The following is a 16,615-nucleotide window of genomic DNA, read 5'->3' on the forward strand; positions in this document are numbered from 1 at the left end:
TATTCCTGCATATAAAAGGGAAATGAAATCAGACTTGGAAAAGATTTGATATATGTACAGTAGCAGCCTTCTAAAAAAGGATTAGCAGGCTAGTAAATACGAGATGAAAATGTTTTCTATTATCCTGCTCCCCATCAATCCCCTCAGTTACAGCCCTACAATTTATTGTAGTGTCAAATGCATCTGTGATCTATGTTACAACTTATTCAGCTCTTTCCACCATTACACCTCTTTCTAGCACCATGCGCCCTTTCCACCATCACATCCTCCTGGTAGTCTTCGGCATCGGTACTGAAGTTGGTTCTTACTGTAAACACCCATCCTGAATCTCTATAAGCAATTCAGTATGGATCAAATAACCAGCCACAGCGGTACCTGTAGCTACATTTTTAGCACAAATCCATAGCAGGAAGCAGTTCTCTGTGTTCTTACTTTACTTTTTTTTAGAAATCAGAGCTCATGTGAAGAAAATGTGAGCTCATTAGAGCAATTACAGTATGAATAATGGGGCATCTTGTGCTGGCCAATATAGATCTCAAATGTGAGATCTCACCAAGATTAAAGCCGAAGGCATATGTGGGCTCCGATTCCCGTGTGAAGAAGTACTGGGGCCAGACAAAGATCACTTCTTTATGCTTTATCACTTAATCATATTCATCCTTTCATGTATCCTAGTTAAAAAAATGGGACATTTAGGCTTCAAGGCCAGCAGGCTTGTATAAGTTTGTTCTGTCCTTTGAGTTAGCAAAGATATCCTGCATTTCCCCCTGAAGTTATTTCCTTTTTAAAACCTGTTTAAAATTTTAAATTGTCCCTATTTGTTTCACTGATCCTATTGCTGCCCTTGCTACTTGTAATTGTTATTGTGTAAAGCAACTCCACCTTCTTTTGTGCCCAGTTTTCCTTAGCTTAAGTTGCTGCCCTCTCCCTTTCTTGTAAGTGAGAAGAGTGGGAGAGAATCCTGTCAAGAACCCTAAAGTGATCAAAACATGTCTAGGGATTGTGTGGAAATTGAAAAGACCTAACAAAAGAGTCACCCTTATAAATGGAAGTAATGCACAGACCTTAGAGCAAAAATGCTGAGGAGACTTTGTATGAAATATGCTGAAAGTAAAAGACATTCAAATTGTTATGAGAAGTGAAAAGAGGCTTCAGACTCTTTTGAATAGCCATCAGAGGAACACAAAGGACTGTTGCTCACAGTTATCTCACTTTAAATCCACTACAAGAATGTTTAGCTTTCTAGTTACATATGCAGATATGCTCACTAACTACATCTGTAGTTTTGATTTTATTTACATGAATGGACTGTTACTCAAATCCCATTGTTCTGTATATGCCATGAGATCAGTTTGGAGCAAAACTCTTAAGCTGTAATACTATTAAAATGCAGATAACTAAATTCACTGGGTGAAATCCTGGCTTCATATAAGTCAATGGGAGTTTTACCACTGACTGTAATGGAGCCAGGATTTCTGTCACTGTACTGCATGATGGAGGGAAAGTGAAATAAAGGGCGGGGAAGGGTGGGGGGGGGGGGAGAAGGGGGGGAAAAGTACACTTACTTAGTGCCTGCCATCTGATTGTGTCAAAATAATTTACCAACATTAATAAAGCCTCAGATCAACCCTATGAGTTATACACATTTTATAGATGGGGAAACTAAGACACAATGAGATCAATTGACTTGCCCAAGATCACCCTAGTGAGCAGTGGCTCCACTGAAAAGGGAATCCAGGAGTCTGGGCAGGCAGTTCCCGAGGCTAACCACTACTAGATCAAAGAAGGAGAGGATGAGGAGGAAGTTGATGACTAGCTAATCTACTTCTGTTTTTGCAATCTCATCAGCAAGTAGTGTCTATTCAGAGGGTGGCAGTAAAGACAGGCTAAGGGGGGAAAGGAGAGAAAGTAGGAGGAAGAAAGTGGGGCAGGAAGTATAATTGCCTGTTCTAGATTTTTACAATGCAGGACAGTGTGTATATGCTATGCCTCCTTTCCTCAGTTATAAATTACAGTTTATTCTTTTACTCTGTGATTTTTAAGACAAGGGACCCCATCTCTGCATGGTACAGAGGTATAGGTAGAGAACAGTACTCCAGATAATTTACTAATCCTTAAAAGAAATTGTTTAGTCTTCAGCAAAGCAAAGTATTGAATTCCTGGAAGGATTCCAGTTTTCTCCAGCTCCATTTTAACCAAAATCATCTACAAAACTATATACAAAACTTTCCTAAATGATGAAGTGGGAAGTCAGGTCCTTAGAAATACTTGAATGGGAACATGTTAGAAAGAGTTTTACTAATTAATTATAGGGCAAGGCAGTTACAGTTGAAGGTACAGTTAGACTAATTGTAACTCACACACCTTTTGGATGTGGTGTTCTGTCCCATCTAGTGGCACCAAGACCACTTAAAGAGAGAGATAAAATGAGTCTGCTTAACAGCCAGTTGGCTTTTAGCTCATGGAGTAGAGGCTCATGCACTAAGTTCCAGAGGTCCCAGGTTCGATCCCATCCACCGACAACTGGGGTTTATCAGCATTACACAGTAACTCCTCACTTAAAGTTGTCCCGGTTAACGTTGTTACGTTGCTGATCAATTAGGGAACATGCTCATTTAAAGTTGTGCAATGCTCCCTTCTAACGTCATTTGGCAGCCGCCTGCTTTGTCCACTGCATGAGCAGCCCGTTGCAGCTAGCTGGTGGGGGCTTGGAACCAGGGTAGACTGGCAGCCCCACTATCAGCTCCCCTAAGTTCCCTGTGCTGCAGCTGCTCAGCAGGCTATCAATTGGCAGTTCAGCTCTCCCTCCCCCCACTGCCATGTGCTGCTCCTGCCCTCTACCTTGGAGCTGTTCCCAGAGACTCCTGCTTACTGTGCAGGGGGGGAGGAGAGGGGGCTAATGTCAGGGTGTCCCTCTCCCCCCTGCTCCTGCACCCCGCTTACCCCTTCTCCATATAGAGCAGGGAGGGGACACGGAGGGAACAAGACAGAGAACTTGGGGCAGCAGCTGTTGTCTCAACTTCCTGATCCACTTAAAAAGAAAATGCACTTAAGAGTAGGTCAGCTTACTTAAAGGGACAGTGTGCAGCTCTCTCTCTCTTTCCCACACACAAGGTGTGTGTCTGTTTCTGTCTGCTGTACTGTCTCCCCTCCCTCATGTTTGTGCTGCCTTGATGAGAGGCTACATTAACAACAATGTGTTAACCCTTGAGGGCTCAGCCGAGTGCTAGTTCATCATTTAGCAGTAAGACATTCCCTGGGAAATATCCCTCCCTCTTCCACCCTCTAACTTCACCACCTCAACCAAGCTTCACAATCATCATAGCTGAGAACAGTATTACATTGTTTGTTTAAAACGTATACTGTGTGTATATCTATGTAATATATAGTTTTTTGTCTGGTGAAATTTCCCTGGAACCTAACCCCGCCATTTACATTAATTCTTATGGGGAAATTGGATTCACTTAACATCGTTTTGCTTAAAGTCTCATTTTTTAAGAACATAACTACAACGTTAAGCGAGGAGTTACTGTATAATTACTTTAGTTAGCCCATAAACTCTGAAAGTACAAAAGTGCTCTTGTTAGAGTTTCTCTATTTTATATTTATTAGACCATAACACAGGCATTTTAGTACCAGCTGTGCTTTAGCTAGAAAATTTCTTCACAAGTACAGCCTACTGGTTTTGAAGAGAAACTGTCATAATCATTGCTTGTTAAAACAAATTTAAGGCCTGATCCAAAGACCACTGAAGTCAGTGGCATCTTTGGATCAGGAGAGATCTAGAATATGTATATGAATTCATTGGCCTTTTTCCTTCCTTTCTGTGTTTTTGCATATTTCCCTTCAATAACTTGTATTTATTTTACAATTTTAATAAACCTTAGCATATAGAAAGTAATCCAGAAATTAATGACATTACCTCTGGCATATTTGAGGTGTTTGGTTATGACTTTGATAAGTCACAAATCCAGGAAGAAGGCATTATGGAAGTGGAGCTGCTCTGAAATAGTGTACAAATGCTATATGTTTACTGAATGAATATATTGGTTTAGTTCAATAGAGTGCAGCTAGAAAAAAACAAGCAAGAAGGGCAAAGAATAGCTTGAGATAACCTACCTTTCAGCAAACACTTGAAGGTTGTTAAGGGTCAATGCCCCAACCTCTTAGCTTTGAACATTTTACCTTCTCTCCAGCCAATGTGCATAATCAGTCTTGTCCAGAAGGGCCAAAGCTCCGGAACACAGAAGAATAAAATACTTCTGGAAGTTTAAGGAGGATCTCCTTCTTAAGAGAGGGGGGAGAGTTGTTCAGGGGAACAAGACAAACACTCTGGAGTATCTGAAGAAGTTAAGCCCAACTAGTTTACCATAAGAGGATTGTAAGCCTAATAGATATGCCAACAGCATTGTAGATCACTGCTCATAGACTCCTGAAGGGAAGAAACGCAGGTGTCCAAACTCAGTCGGACCTGCAGGATAAGCATGGTTGATACACATGGTACAGTAGCCAAAAGCCTGGTGTAAGAGTGTGAGAATTGTGGAAATCCACCTTGACCATAGGTGAAGTCACTGGGGGAGGGTGAGAAGGGGACAGCGCACTAGAGAGAGCAGAAAGAGGACAGAGATGCAGGTAACCCTGAGCCAAGACAGAGGGGAGTACAGAAAAAATGGTGTACAAAATGACAAAAGGAGAAGGGCTAGGGGGGAGATGGCAGAATAATATCAATACCACCCATTTGGGGATGGGTTACACCTAATAAACCCCAGATTTATAAAACAAGGAAATGGGAAGCAAAAAGTTTGAGTATGTGGTGTCAAAGTTTAACATGGCTGCATGGACTAACTTTTCAAACTCTCAAAACAGAGAGGTTTCACCCAGCTCTTCATCATGTGGTCCTGAATTCTATGTCTCATTAAAAATATGATAAAAAAAAAAAGGAAAAATTACTTACTAGTTAAACAATGGCAACAAACAGCACAGCAGACTTACGGGGAGAATCACTCACCAAACTCCCTGTAAACATGGAGTTAAAATTGCTGCCATACAGCAGTGTGTTGCCTCCTCCTCCCCCTGCACTTCCTGAATGGGAGAGATTAATTCCTCAAATTTAAACATTCAAAAAACCAGGAAACACAGAGTCACAGCTTTTACACAAGAATTACAGTATAAGCAACCCAACTGACAAACCCCTTTACAAGAGCATTGCAGCTACATTAAAAAAGAAACCTCAGATTAGAAAAAGAAAAATGCAAAGTTAAAATATTTCTCTGACTAATCAACCACACTGATACCTGAGGGCTCTTCAATCTATAGATTGAAGGTCAAGATCTACTGACTGGAAATTGAACTCAGCAATGTTCAAACTGGAAATAGGCTGCTGTTTTAACAGGAAGGGAAATTAACCATTGGAACAAATGATCAAGAGATGTGATAATTTGGAGTCTTTAAATCAAGATTGGATACATCTGTAAAAAAATAAAATTGAACCACAAGTTGTTGGACTAGATGCAGAAAGTACTGGATGAAATCCATGGCCTGTGTTAATCAGGAGGTGAGACAAGAGGATCATAATGATTCCCTCCTAGTCTTTAAATCTATGACTATGAGTAGAGTCATTTGCTCTTTACATCCCAAATGTAATATGAAAGAATCACACAGGCACAAGAGGGTCCAAATAACTCTGTTTACTAAACATGTATAATATGCAAGGCCTAGCTATGTATGCACACTGCTGCTCTGGTGGGTGTCTGGTGGCTTCTGAATCACAGAGTGGGCGCTCAAAAGTTATTTGAAGGAATACTACCCAATTCTTACACAGCATAGTGTGTTGGAATTGGGTAGTATATCTGGATTATAGAGAAATTTGAAAACTGGCTTTAAACTCTATTGCAACCTTACTACAGAGTTGCTATCACTTATCCGTAATTCTCAGTTTGGGGCTTTTCAACTGTGTAGCTCCTTTTAGTATTAAGGAGTATTGCCTATTTAAATCTCTACCTTGAGCAGATAACATCCATCTACAATGAACAATCAAGAAGTTTTAGTAATGGCTTCTGAAGAGGATGTTTCCCTTCATGATTATTTGCTTGGAGGTAGAGGCTAATAATCAAATTTAATTCCTGAGGATTCTTTTTCCATTAGTCACACTCCACTAGAGGAGGGTGTTCTATCCTTCCCACTAAGCAACTGGGGATCAGTACTGTTATGTAAAAAGAGATCTCTTGGTCTCCTCTCTCTCTCTCTCTCACTCACACACACTTTTCTCCATGCGCCTTTTAAAGTGAAATAATCTTTTGATCCATTTAAGAAATTTAACTGCATATGAACAAATGAAGTAAAAACAGTTTAAATATAATTGGTTACTAATGATACATTAGTAGAACATTATGATGATAGCTATTTCACTGTCAGAGAACTCCAGGATTTCTTATTATCACCTGTAATTTCTACTCTATTTAAAGTAGCACAATATTTTTGCTAGTGTTAAAACTATACCAAATTACTTCTTCATTTAGGGCCTGATCTTGCACCAGTGAAGTCAGTGAGAGTTTTACCATTGTTGCCATTTGGAGCAAGAACAATAGCTTTATGATCTAAATTTTCTAAAACATGCATATCTAAAGAAATTCTGTGTTCATTTACACTGGTGTAGATCTGGAGTAACTTCCCTGAAGCCAATAATTATTCTGAATGTATGCCAGTATAACAGAGCAGAGTTTGGCACCTGATATTCACTGACAAGTGCTTCAACTTAATAATTTTATTACAGTTAAAATTTCCAGTTAACAATTACAGTATAAGCATCTATTGGTGTTTCTGTGATAAACTCTTATATTCAGGGACTTATAACATGGCTGTACATATAAAATCTGTTCTAAAAACCTGGAAAAAAGAGACCCTTTTGTTTCAAAGTGTAATTTTAAAAATTGTTTTGCTCATCTAAGTGATAGGAAGCAACAAATTAAAAGTGAAATGAATACAAACATGTATTTCTGTACTCACAGCCTAAAATAAAAAAAAAAAAAAAAAAAAAAAAGTTGGGTTTTACATCCATAAATGGACCTCACCATTTTAATATAATTAAAAATATGAGTGAAGGCAGAGGTTCATATACTAAACCCAAGTGATTTGCTGAGGGTGAGATCCTCACCCTAGCTCCTTTATGCTGGAGGTAAGGACCAGTGTAAAGGGGCTCTAAAAGTCCTGGATCCAGTCGGGGGACAATTCCCAGGGTGCAGGGACCAAGGAGTCATCTACAGTTGACGTCCTTGCATGCACTGGCCCAGGGCCTTGGCTGGGGGCAGGAGGACATCCCAGGTGTGGAGAAATGGTTTTGTGGAGATTCTGAGCAGCGCTGCTACCCACAGCCAGGAAGGAACAGGATGTCATCACTTAGCCCAGTGAGGCAGTGTAAATTGTGCCAGTGGGCACTCAATCCCAAGGAACAGCCTGGAACTGGGAAGGTGCTAACTTGACTTAATATTTCCTTCTTCTGAGAGGTGAGTTTTTTTTCCGTGCCTTACAGAAAGAATTAACTGATGTAAACGCACTGTTGTAGGAGTAGTGTAAAAAGCTAGAGAACAAAAGAAATGCATATACTACTGAACCACCAGTAATCTATGAAAATACTCATTATTGGAGATATAGTTTTGGGTAACAGCCACATGGTTAATTTTAACCCTCTAGAGAATTTGCTGTGAGTCCCTTATGCTTAGCAATTTGTCCCACTTTGTATTTAGCTTGAACACTCTAGTTACCTTCTTCAGACCCTGAGGAAGAGCTCTGTGAAGCTTGTCCCTTCTGCCAACAGGAGTTGGACCAATAAAAGATATTACCTCACCCGCCTTGTCTCTCACAAAACTGAAAGGGGTCAGTTAATCATAGGCCTCTACCTAAGACAAAAGGTTTATGTGAACCCACACAGGAGTTTTGGACTGTGGACGAAAAAGGACTTTTGCAAAGTATTGTTTTGGGATGGGGGGAGGAAAGGAGAGGAGAGAGAGAATAGCCAGAACAAAGGACCAGACAATGACACAGACAGACAGGAAGAGTGGCTGAAAACATGTTGTCTGAACCTGGAAGAAACCTGCAGAGAGATTTTTGAGTCAGGGGTGCAGGCTGAAAAAAAGAGTGCTTGTGGCATTGTGAGCAAACAAAGCTTTTTCATGCTATTTAATTTCTTCTGTATTCAGAAGTCTAGGACTTTGTACATTCTTTGTGAAGAAACAAATCTGCATCAAAGGCATACCTGACTATCACAATTTCTATGCCCAAATGGAACATTTCCATGGCCCCAAACTTCCACTAGCCAAGAGGTTGAAAAGGGGCTCCACTTCTTTTGCAGTAAGTTAGTAGGCAAGCCAGTGAATAGTTTATGGCTATGTCTTCACTGCAAGAAAAATGTGTATTTACAGAAAGTTAGCTATTTTGATGTAAAATTCTAGCCGAGACAAGGCTCTGTAGTTTTTACTTTGATACAGTTAGATGAGGCCAGCCCCAACTGGGGAAATGGGGGCCATTGTGTTGACTTTAACTAGCCACATCAAAGTAGTAATTACATGTGTTGTGAGATGCTACCGGTGTGGTGCTCTGCTTTCTCCTACATTGATATCACTCGGCTGGGTGCATGTGTTCCCTCTGTGTGCTGCCCCAGCTCTGCGCAGATAGCTGACCCAGCAGACCCGAAGAGAACCCCCAATAACCACAGAGTCTAGTAAGATGCAAAATCACGTCGAGTAGGTTTATTGCGACCTCGGACACAATTGCGGTTCCCTGTAGGTTTCTGAGCCTAACTCAGGGCATACTATGAGAAAGTGCCTCTTAGCAAGGACCCGGCTCAGTGGTGGGACTTTCCACTGCCCCTCTGGCCGGACAAAGACACCACCCCAGGGATACATTCTTATACACTGGTACAAACAAATTACACATCACTCCTGACGCACTGAGGTGCAACCCCTCTACGTAGCAAGGTACAACCCCTCTAGGTAGCAAGGTGCCGCCTCTCACCTTAAAAAGAAGAACAGGAGTACTTGTGGCACCTTAGAGACTAACAAATTTATTAGAGCATAAGCTTTCGTGGACTACAGCCCACTTCTTCGGATGCATCCAATAGAAGTGGGCTGTAGTCCACGAAAGCTTATGCTCTAATAAATTTGTTAGTCTCTAAGGTGCCACAAGTACTCCTGTTCTTCTTTTTGCGGATACAGACTAACACAGCTGTAACTCTGAAGCCTCTCACCTTGTACATGTTCGTTTGATCAAAACAATTCTATCCATCATTTTACCCTTTTGCCCCTGTCATTGGGATGGGTCGGCTTGTTCCATGTTATCTGTGGAATGTTCCAGTATAGTGTATGTTCTAATATCTGGTGTCCAGTACCTTTTAGGTATGTCTCTTTTTGCAGCATCAGCCCTTTCCTTGCCAGCTTCTGTGAGCAGGGCCTGCCTCTGGCTCACAGCTTAACTTTGCTTTATGTTAGCAAAGTTTTGACCATTACTTTAGTTCAGGCCTTAGGCCTCATACCAGGCCTCTGATACCAAGGTTTATCTCTCAGGGCCTCCTCTTACTACAACATGTGCCTATCTCTGCAAAGATTTTATATCAAGATAGCAAATTCAAGTTAGTTATCTTGATATAAAACCCCTTTTTATTACACTTTGTAGCCTAAAAGCATCAGGGAAGCTATCCCGCAAATTTGAGGATTATAAATAACAACTGCAAAACAAGGAAGTGGGTGAAATGGGTCATGGATTCACTGATTTATGAGTTATTAGGCTAACCAAATCCAAGAATGATGCAAGGAGAGATGACAGACCTGACCAGAAAAAGCTTGAAGCACGGGCAACCACTGTTATGGAGACAAGAATGGCAAAAAGAGCCTAACAGCCCAGCTGACCACTAGTTACGGTCTACCATGATATCCTGTCTGGAAGGAAGAAAGGCAAAAGTAGACTTTGACATACTCATGCCCATAAACAAGTTCCTACAAATATTTAAAACTCACATGTAGCAGCAGTTCTTATTCAGCTAGGAGCTACAATATCAACTCTGAAACTGCTACAGCTTGATTCCTGCTTGTGAGAGTAGTCTCAATGCAGGTTGATGTTAGTATTAAGATACTCTGTACCCATAAAAGGCAATTTTTTAGCTAAAATTAAGACTAATATATTTGTTGATATGTCTTGTTTTCTGTAACTATTTTACTATATTTATATCTAATCACTTATATTGTCTTTTTAAACATTTATGAAATGTGTTACTGCTTGGGTGGTTGTCTCAGGATGTAGTATATGAGTTTTCTAACCAGAGAACAATAAAGAGACTATATTTTTGCTACTTAGTTGCTAGCAATAAATTGGAACTTGGTTTTTATCTTCATATAGAGTCTGGTGTCCTTTTCCTTGAAAGAATAAGAGTAGTGAAGTGATGGTTTTCTAAGGTCTTATTTAATTTGATTTTAAGCAGCCATTGCACTACAGCCCTCTCCCATTTTGACTTTTCTCTAGTCTCATGAGGGGGGGGTCTCATCACAACACCACCTAGTCTCCAGTCTGGCTTCAGGCGAGCTCCTACCTCAGCTTCCTTTCACTCAGGTTGGATCTCCTGACCTTCTAGCATGGTTTGGTTGCTGCAGTGACTTGGTCCTCTGGGTAAGTCATTAAAGAAGGAAGTCCACCCCTGTAGGCTATCCAAGTCCAAAACAAACACAAAAACAGTCTTCCATGTTCACTCCTGGTCTTAAACTGGGCCTACTCCCTCCTAAGAGATTGTCTTTTCTCCTCAGCCCCTCCTGGGCACCTTAAAGTCTCTCCTAAGCTCCAAACCTCATGCTATCTTCCCTAAAGTATCACTTTGACTTTCCCTATGCTTCTCTCTTATCTCCACCCCAGGCGGCCTGATTTGGTTACATAACCTGCCTGTCATGTGTCTTTACTCATTTTCCCCACCTGGGGAAGTGAGTTAAGCATGTTACAGGTGGGGCAGTGCCCAGCTCTCCTTAAAGAGCCAGTCAGCCTGTGCCAAGTCTTTATCATAAACTCAGCATAGTTAAGTGGAAGTCATCATGGTTCCAGGGAGTCAGTTGGAAATCTTACCTCCCAGTTCCCTGCTTGGTGTTTTTCTTCTTAAGGGAGGTGGAAGCCTGACTGATGGCGGGGTCATGGCAGAAGCTGCTGCCACCATGGAAGGAGCTTTCTGGGAGGGCTCTTGCCCTTTTTCCTACCCTGGTCCTTTTTGATGATTGAGGGGGGGCTCCCTTGGTAGTGGTAGGACTTTTAGCAGCAGGGTCCCTGCTGCTGCCATTGTCCCAGTGTTGGTGGTGGTAGCCACAGGGGTGGATGGGAGAGAAAACCAAGATGGGGCAACAGTGGTGACTGGGGAACCTCCCCCTGAATCTCTTCCCTCTCTTTCCCCCATGGATGCAGCCACCAGAGCAGAAGCTTCACATGTGACAGAGTTGGGATCCGCCATTGAGGACAGGTGATGGGAACAGCCACAGGAGTGGGGGCTGGGGGGAAGAAATTATTAATGGGGGGAGGAGGGAAAATGGATGCTAACTATTCCTCCTCACTAGGCTATGAGTGGCAGCAGGATGGTGCAAACAGAAAATGGTGGAATTAAAACAAACCAACAAAGAAGTTGGGGGGTCACAGCAGGCAGTTTTGGGTAAACTAGCTCCACCAGCTGCACTGGGAGCAATGGGCAGATGTAGGTGTGAAGGGTGCAGTGGATGGGGAGGGAGTGAAAACAAAATGGGGGTGGAGAATCACAAGCACTGGGAATGCGCAGGTGCATAAGGCAGGTGAGGATAGTGAAGGTAGAGAACATACAGTAAGGGGAAGGGGCTTGGACTGGCAACAAAGTAGCAAGAGGAGGGAAACTGGGCAGGATGGGAGAGGTAGGTAACAAACAATAAAGGGGAAACATAGGTGGGGTGGTGGCCAGGGGAGGCAGGTAACAAACTGGAAGGCAGTCAACTGTGAGGTGAGGGGGACCATGCAAGATGGGGGGGACGAATTGCAAGGGGGGAGGCCACTGGGGGACCAGGTGACATGGGGGAAGCAGCAAACTGCAAAGGGGGGAAAGAATGGCATGGGAGGAGTCTGGGGAGAGGCAAGATGAGCATAAGGGGTGGCCCATCAGCCCAATGCTAACTGACCGAAACAGGGTGGGGAGGGGGAAGTCCAAGAGGTCAGGTGATTTCTGCGTGTCCTGCTGCTGTGGTTGCCCAGGATGGCTCCAGACTCTCCTGCTGCTACTGGTAAGCTGGAAAGCTTGGGAGCAGCCTTGTCGTACAGATGGTGTGGGAGTGAGGATCCAATGGACAGTTAATTTTTCACTCCAAGTAAAACTGGAATGGGTAAAGAATGTGGTCTATTTTCTTGGCAGCTGCTCAGGCGGTGGGGGACAGTCCCTGAGATTTCACTGTCTGAGGAGGAATTAAGCCCCAGTGAATTCCTTCTCACTGAGCGATGCCTGTGCCTTCCACAGCTGCAGTATAATAACAATGTATCTTATAAATATCTATTTACTCTATAGCCTCCGCTCAGATATATCCCAGCATTCAAATCGCAAGATACTAAAAGAGGCTGAATAGCACCTTTAGTTTGGGGGCCAAGTGCTATGGCAACCATTTTTTATGCTATTTGGAATTTGGTATTTATACATACTAACAAAAAGCTGCTTTAAGCTATTCTGCTTTGAAGGACTCATTACTGCTTACTCAATTGGCTGGCTAGCTTTCTGCAAGTCATTGAGTCAGAGAGTGAAAAATACCCCAGCAGTCCTCTACTTCCTTAGACTGACTTACTCCGACTCATACCCACTTACCAACGTGTAACTTAATTGCATCACCCCCTTTCACAACACCTCTGAATTTAGGCCATTTGAGTCTGAGGGCTTGTCTACACTTAAAATGCTACAGCTGCACTGCTGTAGTGTTTCAGGGTAGATACTACCTGTTGCCAATAGGAGTGGTTTTCCCATCACTGTAGATAATCCATCTCGAGAGCAGTGGTTGGGGACAATTGTTATAGTGGGAATGTTGAAGGCGGAAACCACATATTTGGGTTGTTATTACTACTTCAAGCCAGGGGGCATGGCATCGCCCCCAGCACCTCTAGTTCCAGTACCTATGCTCAAGAGGCACTAGCTTGCTCGATGGAAGAATTCTTCTGTTGATCGGTGCTGGCTACACAAGGATTTATGCTGGTTTAACAACACCACTCAAAGGTGTGGATTTTTCATACCCCTGACTGATGTAGTTAATCTGATCTAATTTTCTAGTGTAGACCAGGCCTGAATTGATACTCTCATGCCAAGGGGACCACACAGAAGTGTACCAAGAAAACCAACTAACAGGAGGATGTAAGAATGCATAAGTTCAAGTAGGACTTCTCCCCTCCTTTTACTCACACTTCCTTTCTTTACAGTGTGTACATTATACCATCTTAGAGTCACTTATGCTTTGGGCATGAACGTACTACAGCATGAGTATAAGGAGATCTAACTTCTACATCACCTCTGAAATTGGGGGTGAATGTTACTAATATAGTGTATGTTTCCAACTTTTCCCTTTACAAACACTGACGATTAGTCTGTTGAAAAAATGATTTTTAAGATGTGGGGTTATATAGTGCCAGCAATTTTTCAGCAAAACTCCCCACTGATTTCAAACACTAGGGAGTTCTGCCTGAAAACTGATGGTATAAAGCAGCCCATTGAAATTTAAAAAGGAGAAATAGTTTAATACAGAGAAGCAGATGACTGAAATAACTTTCTTTTTCATGAATCAAGCTGAAAACAAAATGCCTAAAACCTCCATACCCAACAAACATGATTTTTTGCTTTATCATTGTAAGCTGTTTAAACATGGTCCATATTTGGTCCCTCCAATGCAAAGCTCAGTTTCAAAATTCTGTTCTTAGTTTCCCCATGTAGGAATTCAATGTAACTCCATTATAGTCAATAGACTTGTTCTTCAGTTACACCAGTTTAGTTGTAAGCAGAATCTGGCCATAAAATCTAATCATATTATCCTAACTATGGTTTCTGTCTTCTTTCCCACTGTTACAAAATATTTAACTTTTTTTTTTTTAAACAAGAATGTCCTACTTGACAACTGCGCTGTTCTTTTTGCTGGTATATGAATGACATCCTAATCTTAACCGCATGACCCTGAAATAAAACTCCGTAGGTCCAGCTTTCATAGGGGCAGCCATAGTGTTCTGCCTTTTCTTCTTTTTTAAGCTCAGACAAGGCAAAGAAATAATTCTTCAAAAATCTGAAAAAAACATTGAATCAAAATGGAAAATGCACAAAAGGTAGTGGGTGGAAATTTAATTGAGATATCATTCCAGTGCTCATGAGAGAACCTAAGGAGATTAAACTCCTTTTCACACTAACCGAATATGGTCCTTCAACATGCACAGTAACTGGATCTTTTTTATATTAGTATATAAGAGCTCAGTTGTTCAAGTAGGGTTGTATTGTTGCTATGATCCTGCTCATGTGGTTCAGGCTTTATTCAGCAGACTGGTCACATTCCTTTAAACTGTTGCATAATAGAAAGCAGCTGCTGATTGCGCTGTTGAACATTTTGCTGTTCTTCTTTTAGCCTCTCCTGATCATGAAGAATCTCTTCCTACAAAAGGCAGGAGACCACGCTTTAGATGAAACATCCAGTCCTGGCAACTAATATAAAAAATGAGTTAAAATATACCACCACCTCCCCCCCCCCCCCCCCCCCCAATCAAAAAAACCCATAAGTGCTAGAGAGCCACAGCTATGACCAGACTCTCTCTTTCAGTCAAGTAAAATTCAAAAACCAAAACAAACAAAATCCAACTAGCTCACTGCCAAGTGGGAAAAAATAATTTAGGGCCAGATCAAACTGAAAATTCAAGGGCTTGCCATATAGATTGCAGGAATTTGTCCCCTCTCATGGCAGGGGTTTGGGGCTTGGAGTAGGCAGGGAGTGAAGCCTCCCTATTTAATAAATCCAATGAATCCCCAGGAAAAAATACTTTCAGATCCCCGGTGGCAAAAAAAAGCCCAGATGGATGGCTGCTTCCTGTGTTTCTCTATTACCCCTTCCCCTTTAGTAACACAGCTCCAGCAGGCTGAGTTCCCCTGAGGCTACTTAGTAGAAACCTGAGAGAGGGGACCCAGCAAGAATTATTACGTTTCTAACAGCATTACCTCCAACTCTAGTTTCTGCATGGAAATCTATGGGCTGAGCAGAGGATGATTCCACAGAGAGCATCTAGTTCCCATGAAAGCTATTGAGTACTTCTCTTTACCTACCAACCAACTCCCTCTCATGCCTTATCAGTAAGGCCAAAATTTCAGAAACTTTCAGCCAAATGCTCTATATTTTCTGAGCATAAGTGGGCCTTGCTCAGACATGTTGTACAGCAGAATTTATAACTACCATCTATTATTCCTTAGTCAAACCCCAATTCTAATGGGGGTTCTGTCTGAGTAGGGGCTCAGAACCATGTTCTTCCCAAACTGTTTTTTATGTCAGCAGCAGAAGGAATCTCCAAGTTTCAGCTGTGGAGTTCCCCTAGGGTGACCAGGTGTCCTGATTTTATACAGATAGTCCTGATTTTGGGGTCTTTTTCTTATATAGGCTCCTATTACCCCCCACTCCGGTCCTGATTTTTCACTCTTGCTGTCTGGTGGCCCTAAGTTCCCCCCTCACTGTAGCTTCAGAAGGCTGGGCTTGCTCTCCCCTTGTGTAATGGTTGCAGTGAGGGTTTGGTCTCCTGACTTCCTGAGATTTCCAGAAGCCCAGGGTCCCATGCAGCCAATGCACAGGGCCCCTCTCCCTGCCAGTTTCTTATTCAGGATCCATTCTACCGCTGGCTGACACCCCCTGCAGCTTCACAGTAGTAGCCATGAAGGAGAGTCCCTAGTTATTAATGTTAACGCCTGATTGGATAATCCATGGATTCAGCATGGCAGCACACTCCAGACTGCACCTGCTCCCTAGTTCTATCCTTGGCCCTACCTCCAAATACCTCAGAGGCCTGACCTGGCACAGTCTAGGAAAAAGGCTTCTGCAGTTTCCCTTATTGGGGGAGGAGAGGAGAACATACTGCAGAGCTGGTGCTGTCATGTTCTGTGGCCCTGACTCAGTTATAATCTGCTTGCACTCCTCTCTACTCGAAGCACGGGGGAGAATCTGGCTCTGAGTGAGGATGGCAGGACTGGGCCACTGAGGAGGAGGATAAAAAGAATGTTTGCATGCATTAAAAAACAAACAAAGCTACATTAATAAGGAAAATCATTGTGATAATTATTAAAACTGGCTCTATATGGACAAAATAATGTATTTTAAGTTTTTTAAATAAACTAGTATAGGGCAGGGGGGGTTGTTAACTATTTTAAAAGTAGACTTTTTTGGTTCAGTTCTTACCAGAGGAATTCTTAAAGATAAATCAGAACTAAAACAGAGCAATAGTGAAACAAAACATGTTTATCGTTCGTGCAAAAATTGATTGTTTGGTTGCTGGAAACATGTTTATGTATTTTAGCTACCGTAACTAAAAAGCTGAAGGGGAAAACAATTAAATTATTTGAAAGCAATTTAAAAATGTAATCCAGAAC

The 16,615-nt window shown here is 42.1% G+C and overlaps 1 protein-coding gene across 1 annotated transcript in view; it reads right to left on the reverse strand.

Moving 5' to 3' along the window:
- Positions 1-13,804: 13,804 nt before the first annotated feature.
- LOC117879209 (actin-fragmin kinase-like) overlaps positions 13,805-16,615 on the reverse strand; it is a 76,495-nt gene continuing 73,684 nt past the window's right edge. Inside the window, exon 19 of the mRNA XM_034774235.1 lies at positions 13,805-14,645. Within this exon, the coding sequence (XP_034630126.1) occupies positions 14,541-14,645 (105 nt within the window). The 3' untranslated portion in view covers positions 13,805-14,540. The remainder of the gene's footprint in view (positions 14,646-16,615) is intronic.

Source organism: Trachemys scripta, chromosome 6 (genome assembly GCF_013100865.1).
Source record: "Trachemys scripta elegans isolate TJP31775 chromosome 6, CAS_Tse_1.0, whole genome shotgun sequence".
NCBI lineage: Eukaryota > Metazoa > Chordata > Testudines > Emydidae > Trachemys > Trachemys scripta.